This window comes from Herpailurus yagouaroundi, unplaced genomic scaffold (genome assembly GCF_014898765.1).
Source record: "Herpailurus yagouaroundi ecotype Mexico unplaced genomic scaffold, PumYag 67690, whole genome shotgun sequence".
Taxonomy (NCBI): Eukaryota; Metazoa; Chordata; class Mammalia; order Carnivora; family Felidae; genus Herpailurus; species Herpailurus yagouaroundi.
Genome location: NW_024420490.1, coordinates 1,392,210 through 1,406,785, shown reverse-complemented (window position 1 = coordinate 1,406,785; position 14,576 = coordinate 1,392,210). Strand labels below are relative to the sequence as shown.

The 14,576-nt window shown below is 46.6% G+C and overlaps 1 protein-coding gene across 4 annotated transcripts in view; it reads left to right on the top strand.

The window, feature by feature from the left end:
* Nucleotides 1-676: 676 nt before the first annotated feature.
* The window catches only part of ASB9 (ankyrin repeat and SOCS box containing 9), a 26,908-nt gene continuing 13,008 nt past the window's right edge, over nucleotides 677-14,576 (top strand). The window contains exons 1-2 of one of the 4 annotated variants that reach the window (XM_040468239.1): nucleotides 677-974; nucleotides 8,219-8,298. In XM_040468239.1, coding sequence (XP_040324173.1) covers nucleotides 947-974; nucleotides 8,219-8,298 — 108 coding nt within the window. In that variant the 5' untranslated portion in view covers nucleotides 677-946. Of the gene's footprint in view, nucleotides 1,038-2,254; nucleotides 2,828-8,218; nucleotides 8,299-14,576 lie in introns of those variants that run through there. The other 3 variants (XM_040468240.1, XM_040468237.1, XM_040468241.1) reach the window with 3 other exon arrangements.

Sequence of the window (14,576 nt, the reverse complement as noted above, 5' to 3'; positions counted from 1 at the left end):
CAGCACCCGGGGGTGGGGGGAAACTGGGTTCCCCTGAAAAGACAAGTGTACCGCAACCCACTGTTCTGGAAAGGCGAACAGGCGAAAACTTCCCAGAGTAAAGCTGTTTATAATTAACAAAGTAGCAGGTTTCTTCCACATACCCGGGGCCACCTGGCAATCCATTTTCCAGCAGCAACTGTTAATTATTTATTTCGAAGTCAAAATACAATGTGTGGAGGGAGGGTGAAGGGACATGTAGTGAAGTCCCTGTAGTCAGAGGGAAGAAAATAGAAGTTCTTTCCCAAGGAGCATTTTTGTAACATATAGACACATTTTCCCATAAGAAACTCCCAGAAAAATTGAAACCACATGTGCAGATGGCGTGTTGCTGTGCAAGCAATTCAGCGGGGCTGCGGCGAAACCAGCTTTCTCAGCTCTTGGGTTCTGGGGCTTTGTCAACAATGAGAAGCCCCCCCGCTCCACCCCCCAGAACAAGCAGATCCCAGCAGAGTGAACACAACAGTGCAGCCGGGAGTGGTTTCCTTCACCCCCACCCTGTTCCCTGTGCTCTCCAAAAGTTACAAACTGGCTTTCCTTCCTGATAAACCCCAAGGCTTCCTCACTGATTGGTCTCAGATTGGGAAAGGACGTGACATCAGCAACTTTGCAGACTTGGGCTGGGGGGCTGTTGTGAGCTTTGGCCAGCCTCCAGCCAGCTAGGTGGAGCGTGTGTATGTGTGTGTGTGCGCGCGTGTGTGTACACGCGCGAGCGCGCGTCTGGGCGCGTGCATCTGTCTGACCACAGGTAGTGCTCAGATTACCCTGCCTGTACTGTTCTCTGCTGTTCTCTACCGTCTACCTCAGCCAGCCACAGCACTGGAATCCCAGGAGCATGGAATTTGGAGTTCTGTGAACAACTGAAGTGGAACACGGACCTCTCCTGGCCTAGGAAAGAAACAGCACCATGGACGGCAAGCCAGGGGGCAGGAGCAGTAAGTCCTTGAGACCAGAAGACAATCCTGACACCAGTTTCTTTTCAAACCCATGGATGGGGGGTGAGTCCAGGGGCTCCGGAATCAGAGTGCTGGGGGGCTGGCTGATGCGATTAGGAGAGAAGAGGGCGGGGTGATTTCAGTGGCTCCGTCTGAGGTGTGTCCAGGGGGCAGCTACCGGACAGATGGCCACCACTTGCTGGTATATATCCTTCACATGCTTGTCAATAACGCCTATACCTCTATCTGCAGAGTCCTAGAGACCACACAAAGTCAACTGTCACCGTTTACTCACCAGTAAAAACTTGAGCTCCGAGGAATTATACTGTGTGGGTCAAATGTATCACATATATCACACTGGAGGCACAAAAGTTCCTTATAACTAGGACATTTTTACTGCCAAAACATTTATGGAAAGGTCTTAGGTATTTGGCGTTTAGGTGGGGCTGGCTTTATAAATGATGTTCAGACATTGAGCACTGATTGATTCGCCTTGAAAGCAGACTGTTGTTTGTTTTAACTTTGGAGAAGCGTCTTTCAGGTGTGATTCTCAACTGTTAGGTGGTGTCCTTGCCAACTATCAAGATTCATGCCTCTGGGCAACTGTCATTTCTTGTGAGCATTCAGCAGGTGCCCGCTGACCGAAGGGATGCCGAAAAATGGGTCTAAGCATTAGAGGCGAGATCATTACATTCAGGTTCATATTATCAGCAAAACTGCCCACAACGCTTGTCTATAGGGGCCCAGCGGTCAGGTAGGACTTACCCCTCTCCTAGAGTGCGGCAGCTGAAAGGGAAAAAACAGAAAAAAATAAAATACAACATGCCTTCCCTCTGACTAACTGAGCAGAGAGGACTGCTCATTCATTCATTCATTCATTTATCCGATTTTGCTCGTCAAAGAAGCAGACTCACTCCACAGTGAGTAGGATTGGGATCCGCAAAGGGAGAACTGGATTAATCAGATTTATTGAGCACAAACTTGGAGCAGTAGAAAGCAGAGTGGCCCCCAAAATTACTTCACAAAAATGAATTTGATAACTGTACTTTTAAAGCAGCAGATTGTATTTCCAGGTCAATATGGGAAAGAATCCATAATTTGGAAGACTTCCCCACCTGATTTTTTTACACCTAAGTATTAGTTTTATTTTTATTTCCACTCAAGAGAGGGGGGTGCCAAGCCATTTTCACTGATTAGGGTTTCTAAAGATCCTAATCCAACTCCGTCTGGGGCCCGATTGGTGGGTAGGGGAGGGCGGGTGTCCACCTACTCAAAGGCAGGCAATTGGGAGCCATCGATGGTTCTGGAGTGGAGATCTGGCAATAATGAAAACCGTAAGTAAATGAATCTGGCAGCCGCAGCCAGGATGGATTGTGGGGTCATGGGAAATTGTTGGGCTAATCCACTGGTTCTCCAACTCTCATGCATATGGAGAGCCACGGGGGAGCCTGCCGCACCGGTGAGTGAGGGAAGCAGGGAGGGGGGTCAGGGGTTGTCATTCCACAGGAACTAAAAGGAAGACAAGTTTCCGAAGAAGCAGAAGTCACAAGGTAGTGGCAGGACACCTCTGCTCTCCCACCTCCTCCTCTGCGTCTGACTGGCAAAGTAATACTCGCCTTCCACACGCAGCCCCGCTGCCGCCACCATGCAGCCCTCTAGGGCTTTCTCCCAGGTGGAACCTCTCTCTCCCCTGCTTGACGTGAGGCCTGCCGCCGGGCCACCACCTCCATTCTAGCCCAGTCGCCTCTGTTTATGCTTCTGAAGTCTTGACCGTGGCGAAGTGTGGAATGTGAAGCACCCGGAATGCTGTTTCCAAACGGCCACGTGGAGAAGCTCCGAGAAGTTCGGCTCAGGTGAGGCTTATTCCCGGCACGGGGCCAATCGGAGGGGAACCAGTGGCCGGCCTGGGGGAGCTCTGCGGCCCCGGCTCCGGCCTCTCCCTGCGGGTCTGTCTCCACCTCCTACTCTGGAGGAAGGGAGCAAAGGCTGTGCACAAGGCAACCGGCTCCTCGTCGAGATTAACGCTTGAATCCTCTGCCCCAGGAGCAAAATAAGAATGTCTTCCCCCTCCCCCGCCGAACATACCTTGTTACGGGTTGAATTGTGTCCCCCCCCTCCCCCCCACCAAAAGACTCGTGGCAGCCCTAACCCCCAGCACCTCAGGATGTGACCTTATTTGGAAATAGGATTGCAGATGTAATTAGTTACCATGGGGTCATACTGGGGGAGGGTGGGCCCTGATGCTACGACTGGTGTCCTTGTAAGAAGAAGACGGGAGACACGGGGAGAAGCATTGTGACGGCACAGGCGGAGATTCGGGTGGTGCGTGCGCCAAAAAGACCCAACGACGATGGCGGCCACCACCTGAAGCCAGATGAGGCCAAGAAGGATTCTTCCTTAGAGCCTCTGCACACGGCACGGCCTTCGTTCCTCACCTCTAGGCTTCAGATCTACACGACCGTGCCTTTCTGTCGTTTGAAACCAACCAGTGTGTGGTACTTTGATACGGCGGCTCGGGTGAAACTAATTCACATCCACTCCTGGAAACTTTTAGTGGCGCCCGGGGGGCTCAGTCGGTTGAGCGTCCGACTTCGGCTCAGGTCGTGATCTTGCGGCGCGTGAGTTCGAACCCCGTGTCGGGCTCTGTGCTGACAGCTCAGACCCTGACACCTGCTTCCGATTCTGTGTCTCGCTCTCTCTCTACTCCTCCCCTCTTGCATTCTCTCTCTCTCTCTCTCTCTCTCAAGTAAATACATAAGAAAAACATTTAAAAAATTAAAAAAAAAACTTTGGAAAATACCTTGAAGGAGAAACTAAACACCACCCATAGCCCACTGAGCAGGTAACCACATGGTGGTTCCAGCAGGTTTTTTTGGAGACGTTTCTTTCCACACAAGATCCAGCCCACCCTGGAGAGAGTGGGCTCCCATTTTAAACAGAAGACAGGCAAGCACAGGCAGGGAAAGGGAAGAATTCTGGGCTCTTGTGGCGGATTTTGAGATCTCGGGGTGCCTCAGCAGGGACAGCTTTTCTGGAGCAAACCTGCCCGAGCAGACACAATGGGTGATGACGTGAGGTCCCTGCGCAGAAAGTGGCCCGAGGGGGAGAGAGACGGAGACAGAGAAAGAAGAGGTGGGGGACCGGAGCAAGAATTACAGTGCACAGGCCTCACTCGCCCAGCGTTGCCTCAGTGGGCCTTTCTGTTTCCTGTTTCTGTCCGTGAGACTCTGTTTCTCTCTGTCCTCTTTTTTATTTGTCCTGGAATCCAACCAGGGTCCCCACGGTAGCTGTAAACCCGGCGCCGGGCTCTCTGCAGTGCCATCGACCCGAGGCAGGTGCTCTGCCCCCTCAGGGCAACCCAGCCTCCCTTTTTGCCCCTTGACCTGGCAGAATGTTGCGTGTACCGGTCTCCTCTGAAATGATGGAAATTTACAAAGTCATTCCAGAGATTGCAATAAAAACGAAATGGCCTCCTTCCTAATGTGCTGTAGGGTTTGACGGAGACTCGACCGAAAAGAAAGGTAGGTTTAATGGCACTAATTGGAGGGCGTGTGGAGTGGGTTCGTTAGGAGAGCCGCCCGCCCCTACTGCATCTGTGGCATTGCCAGTGACCCCGTTTAGCATCTAGTGTTTGGCAGTAAAACCCTTAGACCCTGGCTGAGCAAGTGTTGGGGAGGAATCTTTAATATATACTCAGGGCTTGGACGAGGGGTTGGATACAGATCACGGCCCTTGAATTTCGAAGCTGGTGGTGGGGTCAAGTGGAAGGGGGGGGGTGGTGACCTTGAGTGGCCTCTTCATCCAGCCTCCTACTGGGAGCATTTCCGTGTTTTGGCAGGAATAGGTCCCCTTTCCTGCCCTTTCTGCGCCCTCTGGTTGTTAGCAGGAAGGCGGGCACAGCTGCTTCTGGGTTTAATTGCACGTATTGCCTGTAGCTCATTGCCTGCTCGGGTGTGGGCTCTGGAAACCCCTGAAGAAACCTCTCCCTGAGCTTCCCAGGCAGGATCACACAGGATGGACTTCTCAGCCGTCTCTTCAGTGTTTTCGAGAGCTAATGAGAGTGTGTGTTTGGACTAGTCCATGTTGCAAATTACGGTGTTTACGAAACCGTGTGTGTGTGTGTGTGTGTGTGTGTACACATATCTCCATGCTCTCAATGCTAGAAAAAAAAACCCTATATCCGCTGTCACATTTTTAAGCTTTTACATAATCACCCAAGTGTTCAGAGACCTGTTGAGGTCTCTGAAGTTTGGCTTTCCAAGGACCCCAGTTTTTCTCCTGGGCAGGAGCGACGGACACCCTATGATAGGTTCACCAAACGCTAGTCCGAAATGACTTTAAATTACGAAGGGAAGTCTCATACACTTCTCATGGGACGATACGTTCGTACAACCATTTTTGGAAAATAGGTTGGAAGTTCCACAAAAGGCTGAACATCGGGTTCCCGTGTCCTAGAGCACTTCTACTCCTAGGTAAGAAACCAAGAGAACTGAAAACGGCCACCCAAGAATGGGCACATGAATGTTCACAGCAGCATTATTCATAACAGCTAAGAAGTAAAAATGACACGGATGCCCGCCAACTGATGAATGAACAAATAAAATGTGGTTTCTCTATACAGTGGTTATTATTTGGCCATCAAAAGGGATGAATTACTGATGCATATGGTAACACGGATGAACCTTGAAACATTATGCTGGGTGGAAGGAGCCAGTCACCAAGGACCGCATACTATGTGATTCCATTTACGTGAAATGTCCAGATCAGGCCAATCTATAAGGACAGAAAGTAGATCGTGGGTTGCCAGGTGTAGGGGTGGGAAAGAGCAAACATGGGGAGTGACTGCTGGTGGGCAAGGGGTTTCTTTTGGGGACGATGGAAACGTTCTCAGATTGACCAGAGTGATGGTTGCACAACTCCACAAATCTTCTGAGAACTGATGAATTATGCACTTAAAAAAGATATTTAATTTTTTTTTTTTTTTGAGAGAGAGAGCATGGGCAGGGGAGGGGCAGAGAGAGAGGGAGACAGAATCCGAAGCAGGCTCCAGGCTCTGAGCTGTCAGCATGGAGCCCGATCTGGGGCTCGAACCCATGGACCTCGAGATCATGACCTCAGCTGAAGTCAGACACTTAACCCACTGAGCCACCCAGGCGTCCCCGAATTGTACACTTTAAATGAGTGAATTGTATGGTATGTGGATTATAAATCAAGCCGTTAGTCACATAGATGGGTGCAGACCGTCAGCCCCCCCCCCCCCCCCAGCACATGTACCGGGGCAACGGCCTGGGCTTCTCGGTGACACAAACTAGTCTGCTTTGTAAATACTACATTCCGAAACAGGGGTCCACAACTTCAGGTATCCTTTTTTTCCCTCTTAGGGAAGTACAGAATTCCTTATTTACTGTAAATAGAAGGAGTAATGGTTTCATGATAAATGAATCCAAAACAAAGCCCATTTTCGTCTCCACTGGATAATACCGTTGTCTCATTTTTATGGCATCTGAACAGAGTTCGAGTTTAGGACCCAAATTACCTGCCTGGACTGTTGAGGCTGTCAACTCTAATCATCTGAGCTTGCTTTAAGAGACCACGGTCCATTAGGGTCCATTTGCACATTTATTTAAAACTGATTTTCCAAACCTTTCTCGATTTTTGGCTCTTTCTTCTCACTCAAGATTTTGTGCGGGTGGCATTTTGCATTCGTGCCAACAGTGCAGAATTCGTTGTCCTTTTACTTCTAATTTGGAGAGAAATCTTTCCACATCTGCAGTCTGAATTGTAGGCCCCCGGCCACTAGAAACAGCGATATTTTTCCTGAGAGGATCTGGATCCTCAGAGGGCACCGTGAGTACGTGAAGTTTGTGTTGAGCATATGGTTTTGGGAGGTCGCGGAAAAGCCGTTTGACCTTAGGCACTCTTAGTGACCCCAGAAGAAAGCACTGGGCGGACAGTGTGTGGGCAGGTTCATTCAGCCTCTTCTTACCTGTAAATGCTTCATGAATCCGTCTGGAAGGATGGTAATTGCTCCCTGGGACAGATTTTCCAGGGCATTGGTAGCCCTGTCTGGACAGCAGGCTGACCTCAGCCAACACGTGTTAAGTACAAAGTGTGCTAGCCTCCCCCTTTCTGGCTTTTCATTTGGTAAGGCACTAGCAACTTCTCTGGTTCCCTAGGCGTCCTTCGCTTTTAGGAGACACCAGTTCCTTTCCAAGGCGTGCCTCGTATCAGACGGGCCTCCTCACCTTCTGACTTCCTGTGTTTGTTCTGGAAATCAGAACACGGCTCGAGATGAGGAAAGCTCCGCTCTGTGCCTCATGCGGGTTACCTCCACATTCAGTTCAAGAGACCAGAGCATTTAATTTCATGTGTTGGCATAGGGCTTATAGGCTTCCTTCCTAAGAGTGTGTATTCTTCCCATATGGTTGTAGAATAATTTTGCCATTTTTAATAGCAGTGCTGGTGGGGTATAATCCAGACACTGATTAATGGTAGGGCAGGATAATGATAGTAGCTAATAGGTATTGAGTTACGGGTAAGTATATTGCTGTCCTCACATGACAGGGAAGGAAACTGAGGCTCAGAGCCTGTCCCGGGACCCACAGCTCAGAAGCAGCCACACAGGTCTGAATCCAGGCCTCTCTTTAACCCCATTGGCGTGCTGCCTTTGGGGTAAATAATGTCCCCCGTTACAAGGTCAGAGCAAACTCTAATTTGTGCCTGATACTGGGACAGGAGGTAATCCATAAACAGATAGAGTTCTGTGTCGATCTGATTTCAAACCTAATGGTGCGTGTAATCACACGATTACTACCAGCAGTCTGTGGCGCTGTTTGCTGAGACACCAGAGTTTGTATGTCATACAGGAAGCTAGGCTGGCAACCGCAGCTTAGCACACTAATGCTGCTAATTAGTGAGGCTCTCACTTACCTAAACAGACCGTTTGCCTTTGAAACCACTGGGTAAATGGGAGTCCAGGATTCTCCCATCTCAACCCACCCCTTTTGTCCTGTTTGGATACTGGCTGTAGTTCTTTGCTTAGCTATCTAGACCTTTCAAATAAAATGCATACTAGCCGCATCAGTGGAGGGGAGAAATGCTGAAAGGCTCATGGGAGTTTTGGTTGGTTGGCTCCGATGTCTCCATCCAGTAAGACCCCCTCGGGCTCTTACCGACCAGCAAGGATGAGCCTCGGGTCTGTCGTGCATGAACAGGAGGTAACCTGTTCTTCCCTTTCCATGCAGATATTGTGTCTGATTGGTCTCCTATGCATGAAGCTGCTATCCAAGGACGTCTGTTGTCTCTGAGAAGCCTCATCAACCAGGTACATGGCTTTGGGGGAAGCAAAAAGAGAGATAAATATGAAGCGTATCCTACTGTTCACCACACTGAGAAAAAAATCATTTAGTCGGATATTAAGATATAAATTTCCTCGTCGGCAAAATGAGGTGATTCCTGTCCCCTTGAACCGTTTCTTTGGAGGCTGGCATGATAATAGAATTTAATACAATCCTGCGCACACAATAGGTGCTATAATATCTATCGAGTGAATAACAGGCAGATGAGTGCGTTCAGGCTGCCTTCGCTTTATTCAGTAGACCGCATTCCTGAAAATTATCCCGTGACACATTCTGTTCTCAACTGGGGCGGCACATTTGACAATGGCTGGAGACATTTTTGGCTGTCACAGCTGGTAGTGGGGGTCGGGGGGGGGGGGTGATACTGGTATCTAGTGGGTAGAGACCAAGGATGTTTCTGAACATGGATGGAGCACAGGACAGCCCTCTACATCAAAAAACTCTCCACCCCCAAATGTCAGTAGTGCTGAGGTTGGAAACCCCTGATGTGAAATAAATGCTTGAAATGTCTCTTTAAATGCGTAATCTTGAAATTTTGAAGACATTTTCAGTGTTATTGAACCTCTAGGTGATGGTGGCTCCACCCAGTTTGAGATTCGTTTCTCTGCTCCTCAGGTGTCATCTCAAGTCCACACTGATTTATTTTTTTAAATGCTTATTTATTTTTGAGGGAGAGAGAAACAGAGTATGAGCAGGGGAGGAGCAGAGAGAGAGAGAGGGAGACACAGAATCCGCAGCAGGTTTCAGGCTCTGAGCTGTCAACACAGAGCCTGACCCAGGGTTCGAACCCACAAACTGTGAGATCATGACCCAAGCTGAAGTCAGATGCTCAACTGACAGAGCCACTCACATGTCCCTCAGACTAATGTTTTAAATGCATAAAGCACAATACCGAAGACCTATCAAATTGTTACAAAAATCAAACGTGACATAGTGATATAAAATGCATTAAATAAGATGTAGTTGGTGATGCTAATAACTACCCTATTTTCTAAGTAGGTTGAGCGTGTACTTTGAGATATTTCAGACACCTACAATAGTTATAATGTGGGGCACCTGCGTGGCTCAGTCAGTTAAGCTTCCAGCTTCAGGTCGGGTCATTGTCTCACAGTTTGTGAGTTCGAATCCTACCTCAGGCTCTCTCTCTCTACTGTTGGCGCTGAGCCCGCTTTGGATCCTCTGCCTCCCTCTCTCTCTGCCCCTCCCCTGCTCACTCGTGCTCTCTTTCTCTCTCTCAAAAATAAACATTAAAATAATAATAATAATGCAATATAAGTATCTGTTATTCCTCTCAGTGATTGTCCTATATACTGCTATTACTACTGTGGTTTGTTGTCTGGAGTCATAATGGAAGGACATCGTACATCCTAGGTAGTTGTTAGTGAAAATAAATGTTTTAAATTAAAAAAAAAAAGTCCAATTTCATGGGCCTATCTAGACTGAGAAATCCTTCTATGAGATAACAATTTCTAAAGAAAAATTTGAGACCACCCTAAGCCACTGTCTTCAGCTGTTTATGGTACCAGCGGCCTATTATCAATAGAAATATAGGTAGGAACACATAACTCTAGCTTAAAGCCGTTAAGCTGCTTCCCAGATAAAATGAAACATTTACCTTGTTTTGATAGGATGAAAAATGATCGCTGTAGCTTCTATGTATCACTTATTAAATTGGACTGACATGCATTTATATTCAGTATTTATATGTTTAGTGCGCATCAGACGGAACCATTTCTTTATCTGAGCTCTATCGCATTATGTGAGCAAGTTGTCTTCTTGGAACCTCAATTTCTGCCTTCATAAAATGAGCATTCCAGTAACTACCCGTATTAGTCAGATCCTGCTGTGCAACAGAGCACCCCACACTCGGTGCCATCGTGCAATGAACAGTTATTTCTAGCTCACGAGTCTTTGGGTCAGCCAGCCGAGGCTGGGCTTGGCTCCAAGCTGTGGGTTGGGTCCAGCTCTGCTACATGTGTCTCCCATTCCTCTTGTTCTCATGGCAAAAGGCCGGGCAAAACCCCACCATGCACGAGGACTTCCAGTCTGTTTACGTCACATCTGCCAACATCCCGTTGGCCAAAGCAAGTCAGACGCCCGGGTCTGAAGTCAAGGATGAAGGAATTATATTTTGTCAACTATGAGGTGATGGCAAGGGTGTGAATGTTTTATACTGCTAGAGGGGAATACAGAATTAAGACCAAAAATTCAGTCTGTTATGTTACCTTATGTGGGTTTGTGAGAATGAACCGAGGTGACGTCCTGTAACTTACCTACTCCAGTTACTGTCACCACACATGGTATTTATTCTCTGACTACGATCTAATGACACTTCCAATAATGATCAAAGAATAGTGACAAACACAGGTGCTACACCAAACAGACACATTTTAGGAAGGGGAATAAGACCAAACATTGAGATGGCTGTAAAACAAAGAGAAAAGAAAAAGAAATTCTCATGTGGCCCAAGAAGGGAGAAACTGAATCCGTAACTCATTATTCTTCACGGTGGCTTCACATTAAAATAATCCAGGCCATTTTTTAGCAATAACAATGCCTGGGCCTCACTCCAGGTATTCTGATTTAACCTAGGGCCATCTTCATGCATTGGTGGTTTTTTAAAAACGTTTATTTATTTATTTTGAGAGAGAGAGCATGAGTGGGGAAGGGCAGAGAGAGAGGGAGGGCGAGAGAATCCCAAGCAGGCTGTGCACTGTCAGCACAGAACCATGAGACCATGACCTGAGCTGAAGTCTAGAGCCAGACGCTTCACTGATGGAGCCACCCAGGCGCCCCACACTGGTAGTTTTCTAAAAGCTCCTGTAGAGCCACTGTGTTCAAGGAATTTTTTTTTTAAAAAGTCCATTTTGACAGTGTAGGAGAGAGAGAGACAGGCATTTGACAGGAAAGAAATAGTATAAGGAAAGGAACAAAAAGACTGATAAGTTGGATTTCTTTAAAATTAAGAACTTCATCAAAAGGCAATGTTTAAAAAGCAAGGAGACAAGCCACAGGTGAGAAAACATTTTACATATATAAATATACATGTATATGCATATACATAAATATATAAGTAAATACACATATGTATATATTTATATATTTACATATACATATGTACATATATTTATATACATATGTGTATACATATACACACACACACACACACACATCTTACAAAGGGCTCATATTCCTTGTCTAAAATCAATACAAAAAAGATAGGCAACCCAACAGAAAAATGAGCAAGAGACTTGGACTGGCATTTCATAAAAAGGGATATCCAAATATTCAAGAAATAAATCAAACTATGCTGGTTAGTCATTGGGATAATTCAGATTACAAGTGAGAGATTGTATTGCCAGCTTCTCCCACCAGAAGGGTTACTTTTCAAAAGCCAGATAATACCAAGTATCGGCAAGAATGTGGGGCAACTGGGACTCTCGTATGCTGCTGGTGGGAGTATAAATTATACAAATCACTTTGGGAAGTTGTTAAGCGATATTTACTAAAGCTGAAAATATCCCTACCCCATAACCCAGCAATTCTACTTCTAGGTCTGTATGCAACAGACACAGATACGGTAAGACCTTCGATTGCAAGTAACTTGTTCCGTGAGTGATTACAAGATGAGCAAACGTTTCTAATAAATTTTAACTTGATAAACGAGCCATGTCTTGCAATACGAGTAGTGTGATGCCGAATGTCACGTGATCACAACTGAGCCAATGGTTCTTGAGGTTTGCTTTGACCTACCAGTGCTTTGGTTTACAAGCATGTTTCTGGACTCATTGTGCTTACAAACCAAGGTTTTACTGTATGTGTGTCTGTGTGTTCAGCAAAGGGCACAAACAGGTCTATTCATAGCGGCATTATTCATAAGAGCAACAAAACAAAAACCTTGAGAGCAACCTCAGTGTCCATCAAAAGTAAAATGGTTAAGTATATGATGGCATATTACTCAATGAGACTCTGTATGGCAATGAAAATGGACGAATAAATGAGTGTGACAAGCATAATATTGAATGAAAGGAGCCACGCGCACACCCACAAATACATACTTCATGGTTCAATGAACGTAATATTCAAATCAGGGAAAATTAACGTATGGTGTTACAGATCAGCATCGTGGATGCCTTTGTGGATGAGAGGTGGGTCATAATTTGGATATCGTGTATGTGGGCTTCTGGTAGTGTTCTTTTTCTTTGCCTGTGTAGTGATGAGATGTATATTTCCTTTATGATAATTCCCTGAGATTTACGCTTAGGATTTATTAACTTTTCTTTATTGCACTTCCATAAAAATTTATTTGAAAAAAAAAAAACAGTAGCAGTTTGTTAGGCCAGCAGAAAGCAATTAAGGAATCACTTGACCATAGTGGGACCTTAATTTGGTGGTTCTCAGTCTGGACTGCACATTTGGAATCACCTTGAGATGTCTGGGATAAGGTGGAGCTCTTAAAAATACTGATGCCCGACTTCTATGTCCTTTGATTATATTGCAAGTGCTCTGGGATGCAGCCTGATTATCAGGACTTTAAAAGCTCCCTGAGTGATTCCAAGGCACGGCCAAGACCGAGAACCTTAGCAATAAGGTCTCGCTGACAGCGAGTGGTGAAGACTGGCTTTTCAGCTCCTCGAATAAAACTCCTTATGCTGCCCCTGAAATCCTCAAACGGCTAAGTCACTAGTGAGTGGATACTAGCAAAGATGCTGGTGTTCTAAAACATCAGATCTTTAGGATGTGGCAGCTGATTGAAGGCTAAGTGATAAAGAATAGGAAGAAATCTCAGATGATGACGGCCTACAAGTTACCGAGCGCTAAGCATTTTGTATACACCATTTCTTAGTGCTCATAACAACCTTATAGGGTAGGTACAGTTGGCCACATTTTACAAATGAGGAAGCTAAGGCTGAAGGAGATAAGTAACTGGCTCAAGGCCGCACTGCTTGTTAGGGGATGGTGCCAGCGTTTGAACTTGGGAATCACTCTGCTACCCTCCCTCCGAGGTCTCCATCCGAGGTATGGAACAAGAATAGTGGTGCCATTCAGAGAATGAGGGCTGGCAAGACAAGGAGCCCTTTTCAGGGAGAGCTCAGTTGTTGGCAGAGGGTGAGTTGATGTGGTTAGTTGGGTCCCTAGGTGGTTGTGTCTTAGCAGGGAGTTAGAAACACGTACAAGGGGTAGAGATTTTGTTTTGAAAGCTGTATACCATATGTGGGGAGAGTATTGAGAGACAAAGAAAGGATTTGAGGGCAAATCCCTGAAATGTCTGTATGAGGAGATATTTGGAGGAAAAGGACAGAGTTAGTGAGAGAGGCGGTAAAAGGACAGTAGGAGGCCAGAGATAGAGCCTGTTTTTTTTTGTTTTGTTTTGTTTTTGTTTTTGTTTTTGTTTTTTAGGGAGAGCTTGGTTTTAGAAGCCAGAGGAGAGGTTTCACAAGGTTGGGATGAACCCATAGCAAATTCAGAGGTGGAAGGAGGCGGAGGTTAGAGTGATGTATATTGGATTCAATAAGGAGGAAGTCTCTGGTGATCTCTAGAAGCAGTTTCAGTGGGATTGTGTTGGTAGATGAGAGAAGGGCTAGAAGTTAAAGAAAGGGGGGCAGGCTATTTCTGAAAAAAAAATGGCAGGGGGAAGCAAAGGGAAGAAGAGCATTGGATGCAAGTTTGGAAGAGGGTGAGGAATGAGGAAGGGAAGACTTTGAAACGCAAAAGGAAAGTCTGCCTGAAGAGGAGAGAGTGGAGGAACGCATGTGAGATGTGGCCGAAAGAAAGTCGTGACGTGGCAGAGGGACCGGGTGAGGTCCCGTGAGGCTGTTGGGGTGAGCTCACCTGTTCCTGCCTCAGAGAAAGGAGCAATGGTAGAAAAGACTGGAGACATACAGAGAGTGGAATGTAGGAAGTCCTCCCCTCAAGTGGTTTTGATCTCCTTGCTACAGAAGGGACTGGTGTATTCTGATGAACATGAGAGACAGGTATTCATGACCTTCCTCTGTGCTGAGTGTAGAGAACGATGTGTCAGTTGAGTATAGGACAAGGGGAAAAGTGTAACCTTGTAGTCTGAAAGTTGGGGGCGTATGATTTGAGGCTGGGACAGAAAGCCGCCAGGTACCGAGCACTGTGTCCCTCCCCATGGGTGTCCCGATACTGCCCAGCCTCAAGGACCCATCAAAAAGAGCGTCTGATTATAGACTGAGAGTAGGGACAATTGATCATAGAAAAATTAAAGTAAGCCATTTAATCC